The 22,917-nt window shown below is 38.0% G+C and overlaps 1 protein-coding gene across 5 annotated transcripts in view; it reads left to right on the forward strand.

Moving 5' to 3' along the window:
• The first annotated feature begins 2,832 nt into the window (after positions 1-2,832).
• SPIDR (scaffold protein involved in DNA repair) overlaps positions 2,833-22,917 on the forward strand; it is a 211,047-nt gene continuing 190,962 nt past the window's right edge. For 2 of the 5 annotated variants that reach the window (XM_089517270.1, XM_089517272.1), the window contains exons 1-5: positions 2,835-2,934; positions 5,263-5,418; positions 6,967-7,036; positions 9,211-9,378; positions 14,928-15,094. In XM_089517270.1, the coding sequence (XP_089373396.1) occupies positions 2,920-2,934; positions 5,263-5,418; positions 6,967-7,036; positions 9,211-9,378; positions 14,928-15,094 (576 nt within the window). In that variant the 5' untranslated portion in view covers positions 2,835-2,919. Of the gene's footprint in view, positions 2,935-5,262; positions 5,419-6,966; positions 7,037-9,210; positions 9,379-14,927; positions 15,095-22,917 lie in introns of those variants that run through there. The other 3 variants (XM_089517269.1, XM_089517271.1, XM_089517273.1) reach the window with 3 other exon arrangements.

The following is a 22,917-nucleotide window of genomic DNA, read 5'->3' on the forward strand; positions in this document are numbered from 1 at the left end:
GCCTCAGATAAATACAAACATATTAATTAAGAATCATTATCTGTGTTATGAGCCTTATGTGTGGAAAGGCCAACCTGAACCACTGTCCCATGGAGAAGGAGGAGGACGAGAGGAAGGAACAACTCTTCGTGGCCATCAAGATTGCATACAGCTTGACAGAGTGCCAGCACATGGCAGAAGAGGGTTTTCCTCTGGAGGAGCTCCTTGCTTTGCTCTCCCTAGAACACTGTTTGTTCTATTGTTGTATCCTTTTGCCATTGTTGGGTTGTAATCCCGCCTCGATCCACCTGGGAGAGGCAGGAAAATACAAATAAAATTTATTGTTATTATTATTAGTAGTAGTAGTATTAGTATTCATATTCTGAGTGTCGGGCAGGGTGACCAGACGTCCTCATTTTCACAGACACATCCTACATTTCCACCTTCTGTCCAGGAGGAATTCCAAAATGCCCTCCATTCTCAGCATGGCCAAGAAGCATGAATTTATATTTATATGAGCGTGGGTTTTTGGGTTGTTTTTTTAAAAAAAGCTTTTATTTGGTCACATCCTCCATTTTTCCTGAATTTCCTAGATTTTGGGGGGTTCCTTGTCCTCCTTTGCTGTGAGGACATCTGATCAGTCTGGTGTTGTTGTGTTGGACTATGGAGTTTATCAGACAAGGGCAATTGGAAGTATAATCCAATGGCAATCTGAATGCAATCATGGGGTTTAACGTTATTGCGTGATAGACCACCACACGCAATTTCGGGCAATGGCAAACTATTTTCAGGCAATGGGAAGTCAGTTCGAACGCAATTCGAATTCACGTAAATTTGCTGAACTAACGAATTCACGTGAATGCGTTCTGGCCCCACTTTCCTTTCATTCGAAATTAAGAGAAATTGCTCCCGTGTGATAAACTCCTATGACTACCCAAGAGCAGGGTTCGAGTCATGGTTGGGTGGGTGGGTTTATGGTGTATTGTATTTTATTGTATTTGACTGCTTTTTGATACTGTTGTAAGCCGCCTCGATCTAATTGGAGAGGTGGGGTATAAATAAAATTTATTATTATTATTATTATTGTTGTTGTTGTTGTTGCTATGTTTTTGTGAGTTTTTCGGGCTATGTGGCCCTGATCTAGAACATGGCCATATAGCACGAAAAACCCACAAAAAACTATGGATGCTGGCCATGAAAGCCTTCTACACTTGATATTATTATTATTATTATTATTATTATTATTATTATTATTACAGTTGGGCCATGGAAACCCACTGGGTGACCTCAGGCTGGTCACACTCTCTCAGCCTCAGAGGGCAAGCCTCCTCTGAACAAGTCTGGCCAATCTCAAGACCATGATAGGGTCGTCCTAAGTCTGAAAGCACTTGAAGGCACACAATGTAAATTTATGAAGAGTTGCCATTGCCAACCTCGAAGATAATTCCCCAGAACGTTTGTCCAAAACCCGCTGAATCCCCCCAGATCACACGGAGTATTCAGTCACAATTCCCGGAAAATTCCCATAATGTTAAAATGGTGGATCTTTTGCAAATAAACGTAACCCTAATTGAATAAAAATAATTGTAACTTATTTCAACTCTCAAAATCACCATTAAAACCAAACAAAGACTCTTTCAGTCCTTTTAAGGTATTTATTTTGATATGAAGGGGGTCCAGGAAGCTTTGTGCCAAATAGAAACGTGTTCGGCTGCAACCGCACTGCAGAAGTAAATCCAGTTTGACACCCTTTTAATTGCCATGGCTCAGTGCTAGGGAATCCTGGGAATTCTAGTTTTCGGTGACATTTAACCTTCACTCTCAGCAAACTCTGGTGTGACAACAAACTACAATTCCCAGGATTTCATAACACTGGGCCATGGCAGTAAAAACGGTATGAAACTGGATTGTCTCTGGAGTCTGGAGTGAATATGCAGCCTGAGTTGGGTCCAAGACACACTGCAGAAATAATCCAGTTTGAGACTGCTTTAACTGCCTTGGCTCAGTGCTAGGTAACCCTGGGAATTGTAGTTTTGTGAGACATTGAGCCTTCTCTATCAGAAAGAGCTCTGGTGCCACAACAAACTACAATTCCCAGGATTCCCTAGCACTGAGCCAGGAGAGTTAAAGTGGTCACAAACTGGATTATTTCTGCAGTGTGTTTTGGACCTTAGTTATTAAAAATGCTCAAGGGCCAATCCATACTGCAGAAATAATCCAGTTTGAGACCGCTTTAACTGCCCTGGCTCAGTGCTAGGGAACCCTGGGAATGGTAGTTTTGTCAGAAAGAGCTCTGGTGCCACAATGAACTACAATTCCCATGCACCTGAGGAAGTACGCTTAAGTCTAGGAAAGCTAGACTTAAGAGGGAGTCAGGGGCTGAGAGAGAGAGAGAGAGAGCGCTTCCTGAGGGCGGGGGCGGCGACCACTCTCCAGTCCTCTCTCTGATTGGCTGAAAACTGTTAGTGTGTGACACTCCAAAGGGTTGGTTGCTCTGTAGCCAGCCTCGCTCTCAGAGTCAGGGCTGGAGCTGAAATGGGCAAAAGTCACCAAAAATGCACTGAAATAGAGCCAGGCACCAAAATCACACAAAAAGCTCTAAGTCCCCGTTTTTGTGTGAAAGTCACCACATTGGCAACACTTGGAGGGCCTGACTGCAGGGCGCATGCGCACCAACTGCCAGGGAGTTATAGAAACGCAGGCCTTAACGCACGGAGGCCCCCTCGCGGCGAGTGGGAAGAGGCGCAACCAAAGACACCTCCCTTCCCCAGCTTTTTTCCTCCTCCAATCAGAGGCTCCGCTGATGAAACGGCGCCAAGCGGGAAGAAAGGGGGCGTGGCCTCTCTTGCAGAATGTGGGCGGAGTCGGGGGGCTCCCATTCCCGCAAAGCAGAGCCTTCAGGTCACGTGACTCCTGGAAAGTTTGCGGTGAGGGAAGGAGATGCTCTCCAAGAAGGTATGCTTAAAGAAGGGAGGGCGAATGTAGGCTGCATCTGCACTGCAGAAGGAAATCATTGAGCCTCCCCTGCCAGAGGCCCCTGGTGCCACCATAAACTACAATTCCCAGGATCCCTTAGCATTGAGCCATGGCAGTGCTAAGGGATCCTGGGAATTGTAGTTTATGGTGGCACCAGGGGCCTCTGACAGGGGAGGCTCAATGACTCCCAAAAGTACAGTTCTCATAATGCCCTTGCATTGAGCCAGGGCAGATATTAAAGTGGTTTCAAACTGGGTTATTTCTGCAGTGTAGATGCAGCCCCACTCTAGTCAAACATAGGCATATACTGTGGATATATTATTATTATTATTATTATGCACCAATAAACCCAGGTTTAATTTAAGCCTTCAGAGGATGTCTCTTTGGTTTTATGTGGGAGGAATATTGCATATCTTAGGTTTGGATGGGGGGGTCTATGAATGGGACTTTGTGTTGTCCCCAACTGATCATTCTGGCCTTTATATCACAGCTTGAAAGGGAATAAGTCCCTGAATAATTGACCATCCTAGCCTTTTGGCTGAAGAGCGGGGTATAAATGAATAAATGAATTATTATTATTATTATTATCAATAGGGACATACATGTTCCTGTATTCATGAAACATTGACAGATCAGACTGTATGATGAGGGTGGTTTGCCGTCCCCACTTTGGATCCTAGTAGAGATGAATGTTGATGTGAATGTTTTGGGTTTTCTCTTAGAGATAATTTTCATTGTTTAAATATTACATAAAAGCGAACAGACGGGAAAGTGTAGCAGAGTGTTATCTACGAAGGAGACAACTGCATATTATGCATATTAATTTATCTTCTTACATATAAGATCTCTTATCTGTCTATTATGTACATTTCATATCCTCTAATCCTTGATTGCTTTGTTCTGACCGAAATTTTAATGATCACTCTTGTTCTGGTTCCACAGTTTTGACACTTTCCCCCCATTTCTTTTCGTATTGTTGAATTGACTTTCCTGCAGTAAACATAGTCAGTCTGTCCATGACCATTTAACTTTACTATCCATTCCTCTAGCGTTGGTATGATTAGTTTTCCAGTACCTTGCCTACACCATACATGCAGCAGTTATCATGTATAAGATTAAACTTGTTTTCTCTTGGCTCAAATTCGCTTTCAATCACATCTGTTATATTTAGTAGAAACAATTCAGGTTAATGTTGATGGGAATGTTGATGCAAATACTGATATATCACCTAAGATGGCAAATACACGCTCACATTAGTAACTTGCCTTACAGTTGCAGTGTCCTCATTCACAGCCTAAGAAGTCTTACGAAGACCTTTCTGTCAGTTCTTGGTGAACAGCATGCATGTAATGTTTTATGACATACGACTGAGTTCCTTTGGTTTCACTTACATATATTAAGACTGAACTGGTTCTGCGAACGCCGGTCCTTATGTAAGAAAAATAGTATAACCCACAAACAAGAGTAAAGTATTCGCTTAGTTGGGAGGGGGGGAAATCCTTAAGAAAACCCCAAAAGGAGTCAAAACACCCACAGCCCAACTTCCTGGCTCTGCTAAGTAACTGTGGAAGGAGGTTCCTCTTGTAAAGTTTCATTATAAACAACTTTAGACATGGTTTCATGGGAAATCGTTATTAACTTTTAATAAATAAATAAAACTGTGTGAAGTCGAAGGCTTTCACGGCCAGCATCCATAATTTTTTGTGGGTTTTTCAGGCTATGTGACCATGTTCTAGGAGAATTTATTCCTGACATTTCGCCGGCATCTGTGGCTGGCATCTTCACTCAGATGCTGGCAAAAGGTTAGGAATAATTTCTTCTAGAATGTGGCCACATAGACCGAAAAACCCACAAAAAATAAAACTGTTGGTGAATGCAATTACATGTATTTGAATTGCTATGGGTATAGTTGTGAAGCTTCGGTCTGCATTGTTATAAAAGTGGCCTTCATGCACAGGACACTATATTGTTCTCCAGGCTATTTCTTTTATCTGTTTTCTCAAAGCTCTGGGCTTTAGTTAGGTGTTTTCTAAATTGCAGGTGTAATCAGTTGCAATGGGAACCAGGGTTGGGGGAACAGGAGGCCATAAACTACTAATTAGCTCATAAGTGGCTTTCACTTGTATTGATCACTCTGAAAATAAATGTTAAATGGATAAGGATTCTGAAAACAGTAAGGTTCCTCTTAGCTTTAATCAGGATGTTAAAATGAGGCAAATTAGGGATTGATTGTTGTACATATACATTCGTTCCAAACTTAAAAATATCACTGAAGACTGAAATAAATCAATTAACTTTTATTTACAGAGAAAACGAGTATGTTGCACAGAATTTGCCTCTTTTCCAGATGAGAGGCCTGTAAGGGAAGGGAAAAGAAATGCAGGGCCACCTGTAGCTGCTGCTTCCATTTCAAGTGCCTGGCTTCGTTGTGGTGATGGGTTTCAGACGGCTTCTTCACCGGAGGTAAAATGTATTACTGTAATTCATTCCCTTTGCTTAGTTACTGCCTTTTCTTCCAGAACTGGGGGTCAAGGTGGCTGTAGGTTTTGATGTGAGAGTTTGGAACACTAGTTATGTAGGGATTTTAAGGAGCTTCTCTGTTGCTTAATCTTCTGACTTTAAAACAGCCTAACTATACAAACCTTATTGTAGTGCTTATGATAATGATGATAATTTTCAGTTTAATGAACAAAAGTTATCACTGATGGTTGGAAAGCAAAGACATCTTTTAATATTTCCTATTATTCTCTAAAAATAAATTAACTCCTATCCTGATGAATTTGCCTTGTTTGGTTTCAATTGGTCATCATCAATTAGTCAATTGTAACTCTTCAGTTAATTGAACTGAACAAATGAACTGATCAACTGAAGTTGATCAAGTTGATTTAATTACACCTTGCAGTCTTAGTCTTTACAGATATTTAACAGAAAACAACTGTTTATGCCAAATCATGTGCTAGACAAGGGCCAGTAAAGAGAAGTTTGGTCCCAATAAGATGGTGATTCCTTTGTCTCTCCCAGCTCATTCCTAGTCTGTTCCAAATGGAGACACTCTCCCTTAATGAACAGATGCGTACCTTGTCTGGTTTATCACTTGAGGCTGAAGTGGCCTCAGTGTGTTGCATGCCCTAAATTTTCCTGGATAAGAATAGTATAACTGTGGGGATCATGCTGTGATAGTCTTCAGGTGTTTTGCTGTAGTATGTTTTATCAAGGGCTTCTCTTGAAGACAGCAGCTTCAGTTTCTACAGAATATGGCTTCTTAATTAACAGGTGTGTTTGTTGCTAAATGGGATCGTAAAATATTTATCTGGGCATTGTACTTGGTTAATCTGTCCTTTTAAATGTTACTGACTGACTTTTAAGTAGCTTATGATCACATTCTGTTTTTTATTGTTTCTTATTGTATCTGGGAAATTGCTCTGAGGCCTATTGTGAAGGAAGGCCTAAGAGTTTTGGAATAAATGATAATATTTCACACATTCAGAGCCATGACTTCATTTCTACCGGGCCAATGTTCTTATTCTCCCAACAAGGACTTTACTTTGCCATTATCCAACAAAAGCAAAGTATTCTTGACAGTCTATTGCTTTCAATACTGGTCCAGATATTATTAAGCAGTTGAGGTTCTAATTGTATTTAATATGGCCAGAACTTCCAGTTGGCTTGTTACCTTACAGGATAATGGGGAGCACATATGTATAGTATGAGCAGATGCCTTTGTCTCCATGCATCTTGTTCTTTTGTTGCATACTAATTTATTTTATGTATTTTAAAATATGATTGCAAGCCTCTCTGGGGACATCTGTGCTGGGAATATAGGATATAAATATTGATTTGAAGCAGTCTTATATGATATAATTCCCATTGATAAAAGTTTGCTTCCCAGTAAGTGGATGTAGAGTTGCAGCCTCAACAAGGTAAACAAATATAATATAATGCAAATAGCAAATAATATTTTTTGTTAAAGATTATTCATTTTGTGTTCATTAATTTTCGTTTTTAAAACAGGCTAAAGAATCTTCTGAAAAATCATCTAGAGCTAAAATGTGCTTTACCTCATTGCTCAGCTCAGTTGAAGGTATAATAGATAATGTTTAATTTAACTTCCATATTAATATATCATTTAATTACGAAACAAGTTTTTGTTTGTTTTTACTCAGAATACTTTTTTTCATAGATCTAATGTTTACAGTAGAGTTGCATAACTAAAGGTACAAATTACCTTGTAAAATGGTAATTTGTACACAGCTTCTTCAGTATTATCACAGCTTGACAGAAATGAAACTTTCTGGACACAATGTAGGGGAGTTAGCTATGTCAGTGGACTTGGAAGGGATTGAGTTTAGTAGTGCGAGGTGACTCAGTCAGAATGCATATGGACTACCTAAAAGACAAATATATGCATCTGAGAACAGATCAAACCTGAACCTTCACAAAACCCAAGTTGGCAGTTTGGTATGTTTTATACATATCATGAGATGACATGATTAATTAGAATATACAATAATGTTCAGGGAGTTGAAAAAGGCAGTTGAAAAAGAGAAAGATCAAATTACAGATAGACTCAACTGAGGAAGTCGTGGACCTGAGTTTGCAAGATCTGAACAGGGCTGTTAATAATAGCCTGTTGGACATCTTTCTTAGAGAGGCCAACTGACTTGATGGCATATAACAACAAAAACAACAACAAATACAGCTAAAGAACTATTTTGATAGCTCAGATCTAGCCTTTCTGTCCCTTAGTAGATGGTCATTGCTAAGTGACTGTTTCTCTCATTAAGTCATCTAAATACAATATGAGGATAATACGTCAGGTTGTTGAAAGGCTCATAACTCTGTGTGTGTGTGTGTGTGTGTTTGAACATTGCTATGAACTTTCAGAACTATTGTGTAAATGCTAAATATAGTCATTATTATAGCATAGTACACATTCCGTTTTAGGGATAAAGATCACAATCTTGAGTCTTCATGTTCAAAACGATCTGGTCCCAGTAGGTCAGTTTGGATGTCATAAACCTAAAGATCACAATCTTGAGTCTTCATGTTCAAAACGATCTGGTCCCAGTAGGTCAGTTTGGATGTCATAAACCCATGAGGTTGTGAGGAGCTGTTTGGAGGTTCTTGCTTCCATTTTTATCTGTGGCTTGTGGTAGTGGTTTGATTCTTATAAACTGTGACTAATCTGAAATGTGACTTGCTTAAAATAATGGAGCTATTTTGTTTCAACAAAAAATAGCTAAGATTAGCTGTAGTTTACAGTGTGGGATTCACACTATGCACTGTGTGTATTGTGTGCCTTCAAGTCATTGCCAATTTATGGCAATCCCAAGACGAACCTATCTTGGGGTTTTCTTGGCAAGATTTATTCAGAGGAGGTTTGCCATTGCCTTCCCCTGTGACTGTCACCCAGTGGGTTTCATGGGTGAATGGGGAATTGAACCAGAGGTGTAGCTAGCACTCCAATCACTGGTTAACTAAATGAAAACAAAGGGCCTGAACAGACAGGCCGAAGTAAAGCTGCTTCAGGCCACTTTGGAAGTATGCTCTTTAAATGACACATACATCTTAAGAGGCCAGAAGCTGCACCAAAGCTGCGCTCCTGTCCCAAAGTGGCACGAAGCAGCTTTATTTTGGCCTGTCCGTTCAGGCCCAAAAGGTTGTAATCTCTTCACAGCCATACTGATGGAGGAGAAGAGAAGTGCCTAAAACCAGGATGGTGTGTATGTCTTTGTGTGGCAGGTCTTCTCTTGGGAGCAGATTAAAGTCATTTAGATGTTACATTGTTCATTACTAGGAAACTAGTTTGGAGCTATAGTTAGGACTATAGAAAAGACCAAAAAGTAATTCTTGGCATTTGAGGTGGCAGATTGTTCGGTTTCATGTACAGTATTTTAAAAATAAATATTGAAAATGCATCACCATGTGGTGGTAATAATTCTTGTTCCTTTACTGCTCTAAATATACTGTGTCCTTTTCATTTTTCAAAGCATATCATATGAGCAGGACTAGTTCTAGGCATTTATTTAAGTTACTTTGTTTTAAATAGTCTGAAAGCTCATTTTAGAGGTTACCTTTGAGTAGCGAATATGTACTGTTAAAAACTGAGTGGTGAAGATGTGCTTTAAACATTAGATTCCTATTAAATTTCGGTGTTCATTGTGACATGTACATTGAATCATCATTGTAGGGAGTGAGCTAAATCTCAAGTATTCTGATGTTGTAATGTGGATATTTGCATATTCTCTTCCACAGGAATTTCTAAAAGTGAGAGATCAAGTGAATGCACTGACATAGTGTGGAGCTCCAGTGGGAGTGAGTTCTCAGATGATGAAAACAGGACTTTGACTTCAAGGTTCCCGGGTCTTAAAGTAGAAAAATGTAGAAAATATGATTTGATCTACAGGGATGAATGCAGTGAAGGTGAGTCTCTTTTTATATGTTTCCTGTACAAAATGTGAAAGTCACACTTATTTAAGCTGACATTCTCTATGAAGCCTTTTCATTTACCGAATTGCATTTCTAGTAATAAGAAGTTCATTTTATTCTTAATAGTCACATTTTATGCCATTAAAAAGAAGTTTTCCATCTCCCATTTTGGTGCCTTAAAAATATACTAGAAATCATTACAAATTAAATAATATAAAGAATGTGAGGCAAAGCTTTAATTAGTGGAACAGGGCTACCCTTCACTTGTCATAATTCTTATGTTAGTGAAAATTGCAGAAATGGCAAAAGAGGGACTGCAAAATCTAAAGAGAAAGATGATAATTGTTTGAATTTAAACAGGATCTGATTATGCAAAGTGCAAATATGGTGAAAATGATGTAACAAAAATAATAAAAAATATAAAGTAGTTGAATTTAAGTTTAGCCTGGTTTCTTTCTTGGATTTATTTGCTGCCTTTCTCCCAAAATGTGGGGCTCAAGATTTGAAACAACATTGAGCAAAAATATACTAGAACCCAGACAAATTCAAATATTAAAACATGTTTAGTTTAAAGAAAAATGAAGTATAGGGAAAGCTATGTAATTGGAGTAAAAATACTCTCAAGTTTCTCTCAGATTAATCAGAACAATTAATTTTGTGTGTGTGTAAAATGTGTGTAAATAATGTGTGTATAATAACAGAACCAATGAGTAAATTTATAATAGAACAATTGTATATAATAGTTATAAAATAATTTGATCTCAGGTCTTTAAGATTATTGGGAAATATATATGTATTAGTTGACATGCTGTACATTTTTTTTGGATAAAAGATGCAATAGGAAGGAAGAATCAAGCTGAAGATCATTCCAAAAACTGGATACTGAAATTAGGTTTAATGAAGTTGTAAAGAATGAGGAAAATGTGAAAATTGTTAAGTATGTTAGAATATGAATATTACAAATCTGTTTATGTGAAAATGTAACAAATATTACTTATCATAAAAACATGTTTAGATTAAAAATAGGGTTTAAAACAATTAAAAACATAATTTGAAGTATATTGTTAGCAAAACATGTAAACAAGGTATTCTAGAGCAGTGCTTCTCAGGCTTTCTTGTATAGAGGACTGATAAATTATTTTTTCCAATGTGCTAGGGTTCAGCCCCATTTGTGCCCATTGACTACACTTGTTTCTCAAAGCTCATCAGGGACCAGCTGCCAATAGCTTGGGTACTAGTCCAGGCTTCACCACTCTTGATTAGCACTGGTCTAGAGGGATATATTGATAAAAAGAGAAGACTAAGGGGGAAGAAATAAGAAGTGTAAGGTAGAAATCTGTACTAACTATAAGGCAATTCAAGGGACCTCAGGATGTGACATAAGGATTATTCTACTGATGGAAATGGAGTTATGCTTTTGGACAGTGGATATACTGCCAAAAAGTACCAGCTGTGAAGCTTTTCTATCAGTTGATCAGGAGATTACAGCACATGTTAGATGGTGATATGGTTGTGCCTCATAGAAAGCCTCTTCATTTTTCAGTGAGACCTCAGGAGTTGACATGATTCTATGTTGTATTGCCACTGGCATAATTAATATCTTTCTGCATCTATTGCAATAATCTGTAGGGGAAAAGGAAAATATAGTCATACCCCTCCCACTTCCAGCCTGTCGGTGCAATGGTAGAACAATTGGACTGGTGGTTACTTTGCCAGAGCTCCTTTTCCCTACCCCATGTCCTGCCTGGCTAGAGAAAAAGAAGAAAAAAGAAAAAGCTAGGATTGTTCTGTTCATAGAGAACATGAAAGGAACAAATCTAAAAGAATTCTTTTGTGCTTTATGTACTGTAGGTTCTTGTTATCCACTGGGGTTTGATTCCAGGTTCCCCTGTGGAAAAATCCATGGATGCTCAGGTACCATTAAACATGATGGCATAGTGAAATGGTATCTCTTATGTAAAATAGCAACATCAAAGTTTGCTTTTTGGAATTTATATCTTTTTGCAATATTTTCAAACCGTGGATGATTGGATCTGTGGATAAAAAAATCAATGGATACAGAAGGCCAGCTATTTGGGCCTTTTGGTAAAGATTGCTCTGAACATTTAATAATGTAGCTACTTCAGTATCTGTGAGTATGTAACTAAATGCTTTAATTCAGGACAGCAGTTAAAGATACATATGAAGATGTGAAAAAGATACTTGGACATGTCAGATTTTAAGTGTTCGTAATATATACTGTTAGGCATAGACAAACTCTGAAGACAGATAAAAACAGATATACAGTACAGTTCTTTCCCAATTGTTCCCCTATGACAGTATGAAGGTAGAGTAAATGGCAGAAATCCTGTATATGTGGCAGGGATGAAATTCCATTGAATTCAATGGAATTAACTTGAGTGACTATGTATATGCATCAGTTTCCAAGTCTGAAAAAATCAGGGACTTAAGTGTGCAAAATAAAACCTAATTCATCATTTTTGGTAAGACCTGTTAAAATGTCAGTGAGCTGATCTAAGGAATGTTTTTGGAAAGGGAATTAAGCTGAGCACTTGCAGTAAAGTCAAGGGTATAATGTACTGGCTATGTGGCTTGGCTTAGGACTTATGCTCCGGTTGCTTTCTTAAATCAGATGAATGATAAAGATGGAGCAACAGCATCCCTCTCAAACATTAATTCAAATTTGACTTGAGTGCCACTTGGCTCATGGAGTATTACCATAACCAAGTCACATGGAAAGTCCTTTCAAGTTATTCTCTCCATGTCTTACTCCAGGACTTTTCAAAGTGCAATCCTGGGGTATCTCTCCAATGAGTATTAGACCCATTTAGACCTCCACACCTGACTTCCCCTTTTCCAGACAAAAGCAAAAGTGAATTGACTCTCCTGGAAGCCTCCAGGTGTGGCAATCAATTGGGATATTTGCCTGGGTGAAGGAAAATGGGATAATATGGGCAAGTTCTCTTTGACTAGTGTCTCTGCTTCAGTAAGAAACAATTTATTAAAAGTTTTGCATAAATAGCACTTGACTTTGGTGCCATTGTCATACATAGCCCCCCTTCTTTTTCCCTTGTGCTGGTGAGATTGTAAAATTAAATATACATATATCAGCATTTATGATGACACTATAGTAAATAATCTTAAATCGGGGATGATATCTATTTTGAAATAATATCACTAACCAGAATCTTACAAAATCTCCAGAACTGGCCCTCCTTGGTTTCTTTCAGTAGATAGTGCAAAGACATCTTACTAACTGAATTGGTTATTTGTTAGTAGCTGCCATATTATTCATTACTCAGTTTTGGAAAGATCTAAAGGAGATATCTGTGACAACTTGATCTAATAAGGTATGGCAACTGTCTGAACAATCAACAAACTTCAAATAGTCAAAGGAAAGAAAGAAAAACACAATTTTATTGTGATTTGAAATATGTGGTGAGTGCATGAAGGAGAGGGATAATGCTGGTCTTCCGAAGACATTCCAGGTGTTTTTGGCTGGCAGAATAAGGAAACACTTTTGACATCTTTTATCTTTCTATTATGGCTGATTACTGGCAAAACCATTGAGTATTCCTTGCCTAAGAAAATACTATGTAATCCACGAGGTTGTCATAAATCAACAGCCAATTGCAAGGCATGTGCACATACACATACAACTTAATTGAAAAGTGATTTTGCTCTCTGTTGTTGCAGGGATCAGGGGTGATGTTAAAATATAAAATCAATTAAAGGGGGGGGGGAGGAAAAAAGGGGAAGGAGCCATTCATGAGTCCATGACACAGGTCTGTCACATTCTAGTTCATGAATCACAGAGTTGGAAGAGACCACAAGGGCTATACCTGCCATGCAGGAAGACACAAAGCACTCCTGACAAATGATCATCCAGCCTCTGTTTTTAAAAAAAAAACTCTAAAGAAAGGGGAGGGGAAGTCCACTACACTCCGAGGCAATGTATTCCACTGTCAAACAGTTCATACTGTCAAAGTTTTTCCTAATGTTTAGGTGAAATCTCTTTTCCTATACATTGCTCTGTGTCCTAGTCTTTGGAGCACAGAAAACAAGATTGCTCCATCCTCAATATGACATCCCTTCAAATATTTAAACATGGCTATCACATCACCTCTTAACCTTCATTTCTCCAAGCTAAATATAACCATTTCCTAAGCCATTCCTCATATAGCATAGTTTCCAGAGCCTTCACAACTTTTGGTCACCCTCCTCTGGATACGATCCAGCTTGTCGATACCCCTTTTGAATTGTGTTGCCCAATACTGTACACAATACTCCAGGTGAGGCCTGACCAAAGCAGAATGGATTGGCACTATCACTTCCCTTGATGTAGACACTGCACTCCTATTGATGCAGTCCAGAATTATATCGGCTTTTCTAGCTGCTGCATGACACAGTTGATTCATGTCTAGCTTGTGGTCTACTAAGACTCCTAGATCTAAACACTGGTTTAGTGTTGTGTGAGACTCTGGCAAATGTGTGAAAAGGCTCCTATTTTCTGTATAATAACTTCTCCATGCTATTTTCTTGATGTTCTTGTCATCAGAAACACTAGATGGCCATCTTTCCCTAGTAGAATATCCCAACATTTGTTTATTCATTCAGTAAGTGATAGAATAGAGTAACTGGGTCAGGCTGAACTTTTTGTAATTTCTTGCTGTTCTTAATCAGATGGAATTTATATTCATTTTTTCAGACTATTGACTATTGTTTGTTTAAGGAAAAAGTTTACATTACTAAACTTGTCACCAACCACTTCTGTAAATATATAACAAACCTATAAGACAGTGGTTAAAAAACAATTGGCTTATACAACTTGTTACTTAAATTTGATTTGTTCTTTCTGTTTTGTATAATGGGGATTGTTATCCAATTTAATTTGAAATCTCTGAGGACTAGTCTTTGTTTTCATGTAGCACTTTGAAAAGTTGTTTATGTTGTGCTGAAGCTGTTGTTGACTTTCTCAAGATGTTTCATAGCTGCCCTTCTGTTGCAGATGCGGACTTCTTGGATAAAGGCCATTTTAAGTAACTGTTTGAGTGGAAACATAGTCTTCAGAAATTAAAATGCCTTTAATGTCTGAGAAATGAGTTGAATCACTTTGGATTAAATTTGGAGCAGACTTGAGCAGATCTACTAATAAAAAACTACTTTGCTATTATATAGTACTTTAGACAGGCACTCTATGTGGGATTACCACCCCATTTTGACCGTGTTGCTTTGTTTTTTGCAGCACCTTAAATCACAGAAAATTATTACCAAAACTTTTGCTGGCTTGGAGATAAGTGGTGGCAAATATTTCCACATGTCAGTGCTGTCATAAACACAGGAGCAAATCTTGTAAGAAACTTAGAAACCTTAGCTCTACATTGTTTTTATACCTACTCTATTCTAAGGGCTGATCTTAGCTGGCACCTGTGCTCACTACAGCAAATTTATAAGTTTAATATATAATATGGAATTCATGTAGTGATGTTTTGGGGAGATATCAGCATCATAAAAGACTGTTCTAATATTTCCTTACCTTTAAGGTGAATCACAAGTAATTGACTGGGAGAATGACAGTGATTGTGAAGATCATGTTGAACAGCCCAGTGGATCAAAAACTGATGACATCCCTTTGGAAATATCAGACACTGATTCTTGTACAAGCAGCAATTTTATGCTGGAAAAAAAGAAGGAAGATGAACCTAAAAAGGTAAGAAATAGTTTTTGTATTGATATCATTTAAAGTATTAGAGCATGCCCAATTTATGGGAAGATTGCTGAAGTAATTTCAGGTAAGCAGGAATAAAATTTAACAAACTATTTCTTGAGTTGGGGTTATTTCAGGAATTCATTGCTTTCTGGTTAAAAGTGTTGTTTTTGCTTGAAAAGTTTATAGGTCACCTTTAAGGGTGACATTTTCCAAAGGCAATCAATAATAAAACTGTAAGGAACATTACCAATCTGAAAAATAGTAACCAAGACAACAATACAGTCAAAATTACCACATAAAACAAAAAGGACTGTATATATACTGTGGTTTCCGATAAAGCCTTTAACTCAGTTATAGACTAAAGTAAGGCAGTCAGTTTTAGGTCCTTCATGAAAGTTTGTGAACTTACATGCTGGAAGGACCTTGGGATTATTGCTGATCATAAAGTAAACATAAGCTGGCAGCGTGATATGCAGCAAAGATGATGAATGCTGTTTTAGCCTGAATTAATGGAAGCATAGTTTCCAAAGCCAGGGAAATAACAGTCCCACTATGTTCTGCATTGATAAGGGCTCATCTGCAGAACTGCATTCAGTTCTCAACACGTAATTTTAAGAAGGTTATAGGCAAGTTGGAGCAGGTTGAGAGAAGGGCAATAAGACTTATTAGAGGTATGGAGAACAAAACATACAAGGAAAGATTGAAGGAACTGGGTATGTTCAGCTTGGTGAAGAGAAGACTGAGAGGCAACATGATTCCACTTTATAAATATCTCAAGTGCTGTCATAGAGAGGAGGGAAGAAGGCCTGTTCTCTGCTGCCCCAGAAGGTAGGACCAGGTCTAATATATTTAAGTTACAGGATGATAGATTTGAATTGAATATTAGAAAAGACGCCTTGCTAGTGAGGTGGTGGGGTCCCCTTCTTCAAGAATATACTAGACAGCTACCTGCTGGGGATGCTTTAGTTGGAGGTTCTGCATTGAGCAGTAAGTTGTCTTGGTGGCTCATAGGGTCCCTGCCAACTCTATGATTATATAACCATTTTTTGTTGGGCTACAGTTTTTTTGGTGTGAAAATGTTACTTTGTTTTTGCATGGCCCCTCTTTTGGTGATGTGGGAATTCTTGTCTCGTAACTATGTCTTCTTACATAGTATGTATAACTAAGTCCTTATTAGTATGTTTATATTTTACATGTTTTTATTTTAAAAATTCTCTGTGCATTTGTTGAAGACATTTTTATACTTCTCTTTCTAGATGTTAGAAGTTCTGTTTTATCTTCTCAAGTCTCCTCCAAAGTAATTTTTTTAATAAAGTATATTTTAATTTATTATCTATTAGCTCTATTTAAAGTATTTCTGTATCGTGTACCAGCCTACAAGGGCTTCAAGGCAATGAACAAATAAAAACCAATTAAAACAATACAGAGATAAAAAAGAGCTTAAAAGAGATGGGGCAGCTTTACTTCCCTGGGCAGGGAGTTCCACAGCTGAGGTGCTGTTACAAAGAAAGATCTGTTATGTGTGTCCACCAATCTAACTTCACAGGACACAGAAGAGGGCCTCCTCTGAAAGTTTCAAAATTCTGGCAGTCTCATATGGGAGGGAGGACCAGCATAGTGTAAGGGTTTGAGCATTGGATTAGGACACTGGGAGACTAGGGTTCGAATCGCATCTCAGCCATGAAAACGCACAGGGTGGCCTTAGGCAAGTCACACTCTCTCAGCCTGGGAGGATGGCAATGGCAAACCCTCTCTGAATAAACTTGCCAAGAAAACCCCACGAGAAGTTTGCCTTAGGGTCACCATGTTGGAAATGACTTGAAGTCATGGAACAACATCAACATATAAGAGAAGGTGGCTTTTCAATGGTGGACTTTGGTAGAAGTTTAGAGGTTACATTATAAAATTTAGAGTATGGATGGGCTGAGTCATTTAAAGATATCAGCCCATAGAGGCTTTTGATTAAGTTCCATGGTTTTCTTAGAGCTTCCGCTAGAGGGAGATAAGACCCAACTTTTTGAGGAGGGCTTTCATTTGAAAACTCCAGCGAAAGCTGCGTATCAAAGGGGATACTATCACATTATTTGATTTCTGCTCTCATGTGACATTTAAGAAATATAAACAGATTAAGCTGAGAAAAGAATCCGTGCACATTTCATGATATTGCTTCATGAACTAGAAAGATAGAATAATTAGAGGATGTCTGATGCATTTGGGCAGGTGCTTTAACACGACCTTTTTAAAGTTATAAACTTAAAGTTATAAATTAAGCCAGATTTCAAGAAATATAGAATTACCTGAAATTATTTTTTAAAATGTGAGCTAATGTTATATGCCAGTATAGCTTCACTGTAATTTTGTGATATGCTTACTTATTTGAAACAATAGTTGCCTTTCTCCCAATTGTTCTGGAAGATGTAAGGGCTGAAGGAAAATGTCTAATCTATTTTTTTTTCTTATAATCCCAAATTTTCAGCCCTTATAAAGGGATAAACTCCTATTTGTATGACTTTTTGTGCTTTCTTATCCATTCATCCCTGATGGACGAATTTAAAACAGAATTTAAAAGTGTGATTATATCAGTCAAACAGGCATATCAATGTTCAGCAAAGACTCTTGGCAGTGGTGCTTATTTTATAAATCTTTCTATGCGTGCTCAGCCCCCTTTTCTTCCTCTTCCTCTGCCTGTTTAGAGGATTTTTAACAGCATCAGTATTGGGGGGGTGGTGGTGGATGGCTGGAGAAACAGACTTTCGGTGTTGACTTGCAGTAAATAATTCAGTGTAGCTGAGAAAAAAACAGAATACTACTCCAGCAAACTGTAGCTATGTGTGCTTACCTACAAAAAACAAGAATTTCCCTTCTGTTTTACTGTTCACACAAGCTCAATAAGAGATTCTAGAAGCAGCTTGTGAATTGCAAAACAGGCAAAAAAGGGGAGAGCAGATAAACTTGTCTCATCCACTATCCCCAGCATGTTAAAAAAATCTATAGATCCATAAGTCTGGCCACAAAAACAGAAATCATAAGAAAACTGGAGACTGGTGAGAAGAAAAGATATCACAGGATGTGAAAGCCTTCAAGTGGTCTCTAGGAGGTGCAAAATGTTTTGTTTAAGCCAGGCTTATTTGGTTGGTTGTTTCACTTCACATGTTCATATTGTTAATTTTGAATAAAACATTTGCTAAAACATATTGAACTGCTTTTCTTTCTTTTTTTCTGTGTGTGATGCAGGAGCCTATCCCTATTTTTCCATTGTTATTTCTATCTCTGTTATCCACTATTCCATTAAAGAAGTAATGCTCAGGATCACAACTAGTTTGTTCACAGAGGTATACCTGTAGTCTTCCTCCTCAGATGATACTAATCATATTATGTAAGATTTGTTGAATGAGTTTGCTGACTCACAAAGTCATTGTTCACAGAGATTCTAGAGCTTGGGGGATTTACCAATGGTTAGTTCACATATTGCCATATATGAATGTTTTGTCAAGATGTTTTTACATTTCTATCAGAAATATTGACTACATTTGCACACAACAAGAAGCTAGAATTCTGTAGAACTCTGACAAGTAACTTGGTGGTGTAACATGCCTGGCTGTTACAGATGGCGGTGGCTTAGCAAATCATGAAGCTTCTGTGTACTGTCTATTTACTGTAACATGAAATTTGGCGGTCTAACTTGTTTCTTTTCCCAAAAGCCATGTTTTCTTCTAGACTTATTTTTCTGTCTTCCTGGGGAAGAGATAAGGCAGAAAACCAGGTTTTAGTGTCACGATATACAAACAATGGACAGTATGTCTGTGGCTTGCAGTGGAAGTGACTGCATAGTGTGCAGGTACATGCTTCCTCATCCTAATGGACCAGAACTCTGCAGGAATTTGGTGTACTGCATATTAATCCATTTTTGTTTCCCAAAGAACAGTGGCATAGATTTTGAGATGCAAGGGAACGTACATTTCATTTCACTCTTAAGATAATTCCTCTCAAACAGTAAACATTTGTAGAGTAGAGTGACGTGTACTAGCTAGCTATATTTTGATACTGTGGGCATAAGCTTTATATGTATAAGTGCCTCTCTTTACCCCCTCATTTGTGGCAAGCTATAAGCCTTCTTCACATATCCACTTTTGAAAGTGTGAAGGGAATGTGTGTAGGGCTATCCACAAATTTATCCACAAAAATATTCGCTTCTGAGCCCAATACAAGGTGTTGGTGTTGACCTATAAAGCCCTAAATGGCTTGGGTCCAGGGTACTTGGAGGACCGCCTCTCCCCATATAGTCCGCCTCGCACACTCAGAACATCTGGGGCCAACCTATTGGAGGTCCCTAAGTCTCATTTTGTAACGACCTCACAGAGGGCCTTTACTATCTTTGCCCCCACTTTGTGGAACAAGCTCCCTGTACAGCTTCGTTCCTCTGCATCGTTACTTTCTTTTAAAAAAGATTTAAAAACACACTTATTTCGGCTGGCATTCCCACTTCAGTAATCCTGTTATCTTTTGCCCCAACTACCTTAAAGTTGTTGTCTTATCTTTGCCCTGATATTTTGATTGTTTGCTTCCCGTCCCTACTCCTCTGATGATGTTTTAATTTTTATATGTAATATTTTAACTTGTATTTTATTGTCTTCTTACCTGTAAGCCGCCTTGATCACATTGTGGAAAGGCGGGGTAGAAATAAAGATTATTATTATTATTATTATTATTATTATTAAATACTTAGTGAATCTGGGTATGCCAATAGAACTCTCAAATTGATGTTAGTTTAGTTTGAAGAGAGAGGGGCTTTCATCATATTTAGGGTTTTAAAAATGGGTATTGAAGCCAACAAATATAGGTGTTCAAGGATATATTTCAGAGGAAGGAACTGGCAAAATACCTTTGAGTATCCCTTGCCTAAGAAAAAACCTTTGAAATGGATGGGGTCACCATAAGTCGACAGGTGACTTGAAGGTGCACAAGCGCACATGCGTGCCCATGCACACACACAGGAAGCTAGCCATGTCCACAGGGAGAGGGTGAAACTAGCATGCTGTGTAATCTTAGGCTTCTTTACCAGTTCAGAAGTGCCTCAAGAAGGCTGTTGCATTTGAACAGATGAGCCATGATTTGTGTTTGCCCTGAGGATCTGTATTACTCACCACGTGTTGAAGATGATTCGTAGTTTTGCTTTGGAGAATGGGTGCAGGTCATAGCTTCCTGCAAACAAAAAAGCAATTAAGTAAAATGCAGGAGAGGAGAGAGTGACGGCACAATCTTTGATGCCACCCCATGCGGAGGGCTTCTGGCGGGATTGTGGGGGGCTGCCGTGTTCACTCCCACTACCTTGTTCACCTGCATCCCTCCCCCTCTCCTTGTTTCCTGTCCCCAGCTGCTGCATCACCCCCTAGCCTGGCAACCACTTAGGTAGGCCGGGTCTGCTGCTCCATCATAGGAAAGCCCCACAATGGAGCAGCTGGGAAGGGCACACACTCGCCCCTACTGCACCGAAGGGGGAGGAGGGACCAACTGGCTTTCACCCTTTCTCTGGGGTGTCACCTGATGCGGTCTGCACCCCCTACACTGTCAAGTGATGCCACTGAGGAGACAATGTGTAAACGTGGGGCTTGTAATGCTGAACAATGGTATGGCATGAGAAGTGAACTGACTGCTAGACTTCCCACTTTGTAGTATATATTAATATAGCTATAAATTTTATTTTATTCTGGCAAAAGAGGGAGTAATAGGCCATTTGAACCTGAAGGAAAAGTATATAATAATAAATAATAAAAAAAAACTTTATGTACCGCTTTTCCGCAGCGATCAAAGTGGTTCACAGTAGTATCAAATATACATAACATCAAATGAAATTACATATTATATAAAATACAAAATAAATAAAACCACAAATACATATGTAATTAAACAAACTTCCTTAAAATCACATGTAAGGAACATTAATAACATCTGCCAGTCATAAAAGCATCTTCAACAAGAAATAATTTCTACAAGGGGTCAGAAGGATATGCAGACCAGAAAAGATGGGTCTTTAAGGCTTTCTTAAAGGCATTTAAGGAGGATATGCCTCATACGCTGCATGAAATCAGGTTTGCCAGTTTAAATTGTTTTCTCATTTGGTCTCAAGAGGAAAATAAATGTTTTGTCAGAAGTTCTGCTGTTCCATGCTTATATTAAGAATTTCTGGTGGGAGAAAAAACAGGATATATGTAGGAATTGTTGTTTTTTCCTTTTTTTTTTTTTTTTTTTGCAAAGCATGAGCTGCCTACAATCTGCACTTCACTCTTCCTTGTACATACCTATGTTCCTCATCCTGAACCCAAATCATACTAGTGCATTCCAAAATGCAACCTCTTTGCAGATACCATCTAAACGATGTGTCCTGTTATGGGAATTTCCAAACTAGTGACTTGTCTGGGTCATTAAACTTTATGTTGAGAGTTGACTCACTTGCATGGAAGATTACTACCATAATAATTATTGATTGTTATATATTTTATATACTTTATTTCAGTGCCCAATGCATGAGGCATATCACAGTTCTAAGAATGTATTTGCTTTATATACACAAACAGACATGAAGTCATCTACTGGATGGAAATATTCTGAAATGTGTGGAAAAGTACTTAGTTTAAAATAGTCTTAAAATAATTAAAAACAAAAGCAAGTACCTTGTTGCACTGGTGACAATAAAATCATGTCAGAGAGTAATTAAAACTTTAGTACATGTTTCTTAAATCTACAAATCATGCATATATTTAGAAGTGAAGCTGTTGATATCAGCACATTTCCATGAAACTTGCTTTGAGAAAATGGGTACATTATGAAATCAATTTTTTGTCAAAATCTTTATTAATATCACAAATAATAACATCAAATACAAAAACCAATGCAACATTATGAAGCAAACGACTAATATAATATAAAAACAACAGATTTACAAAAGGATATCTTTTTTTTAAATAGGGGCCTGTTACAGACTGCCAAAATAAAGCTGCTTTGGGTCTCTTTGGAGGTATGCTATTTAAATGATGCATGCATCCTAAGAATCCAGAAGCTGCACCAAAGCTGCACTCCAGTGCTTAGGAATGGAGTGTGGCTTTGGTGTGACCTCCGGACTCTTAGGACCCATGCATCATTTAAATAGCATACCTCCAAAGAGACCTGAAGCAGCTTTATTTTGGCAGTCTGTAACAGGCCATAATCTTTATTGAGTTTTTTACATTAAAAACACAACATCATAAAACATTCGTAACATACAAAAAGGGAGAAGGGCAAGGAGAAAGAAAAAGAAACAGGAAAAAAACCACATTGCAGGAATAAACTTACATTTATACAATGACTAACATCAGAATTAAACATAAATTTGTTCTTCCTGAGCTCCTGGTATTTCCCTTCTTTGTGTAAAAGTAATCTGCTAATTCAACTTCTAATTTTGTTGGTACTTACTTGCTGCTTTTCTAATTTTGTTATTGTAACAATACAAAATAACAATTTATTATATTAACATTACAAATTCTAGACTAACATATCTTTATATCTGAATACAATTTATGTTACATAGAGTAGTTTCACATCATTAGTTTTCCCTTCATTCTCTTTCCCTGCATGCTTTCGAACTGCTAGGTTGGCAGAAGCTGGGACTAGTAACATGATCTCACCCCATTATGCAGCACTTGGGCTTCAAACTGCCAACTGTCCAATCTTCTAGTCGTCAGAATTGGCATCTTAACCACTAAGCCATTGCATCCCTCCAGTTACAAACACTTTTATTTGTATGCTAGTTTATTTTGTTGAAAATAATGTGTATCCTTTGTTGTTGT

Source organism: Sceloporus occidentalis, unplaced genomic scaffold, assembly GCF_023333645.1.
Source record: "Sceloporus occidentalis isolate IW3139 unplaced genomic scaffold, rSceOcc1.0.p SCAF_3, whole genome shotgun sequence".
Taxonomy (NCBI): Eukaryota; Metazoa; Chordata; class Lepidosauria; order Squamata; family Phrynosomatidae; genus Sceloporus; species Sceloporus occidentalis.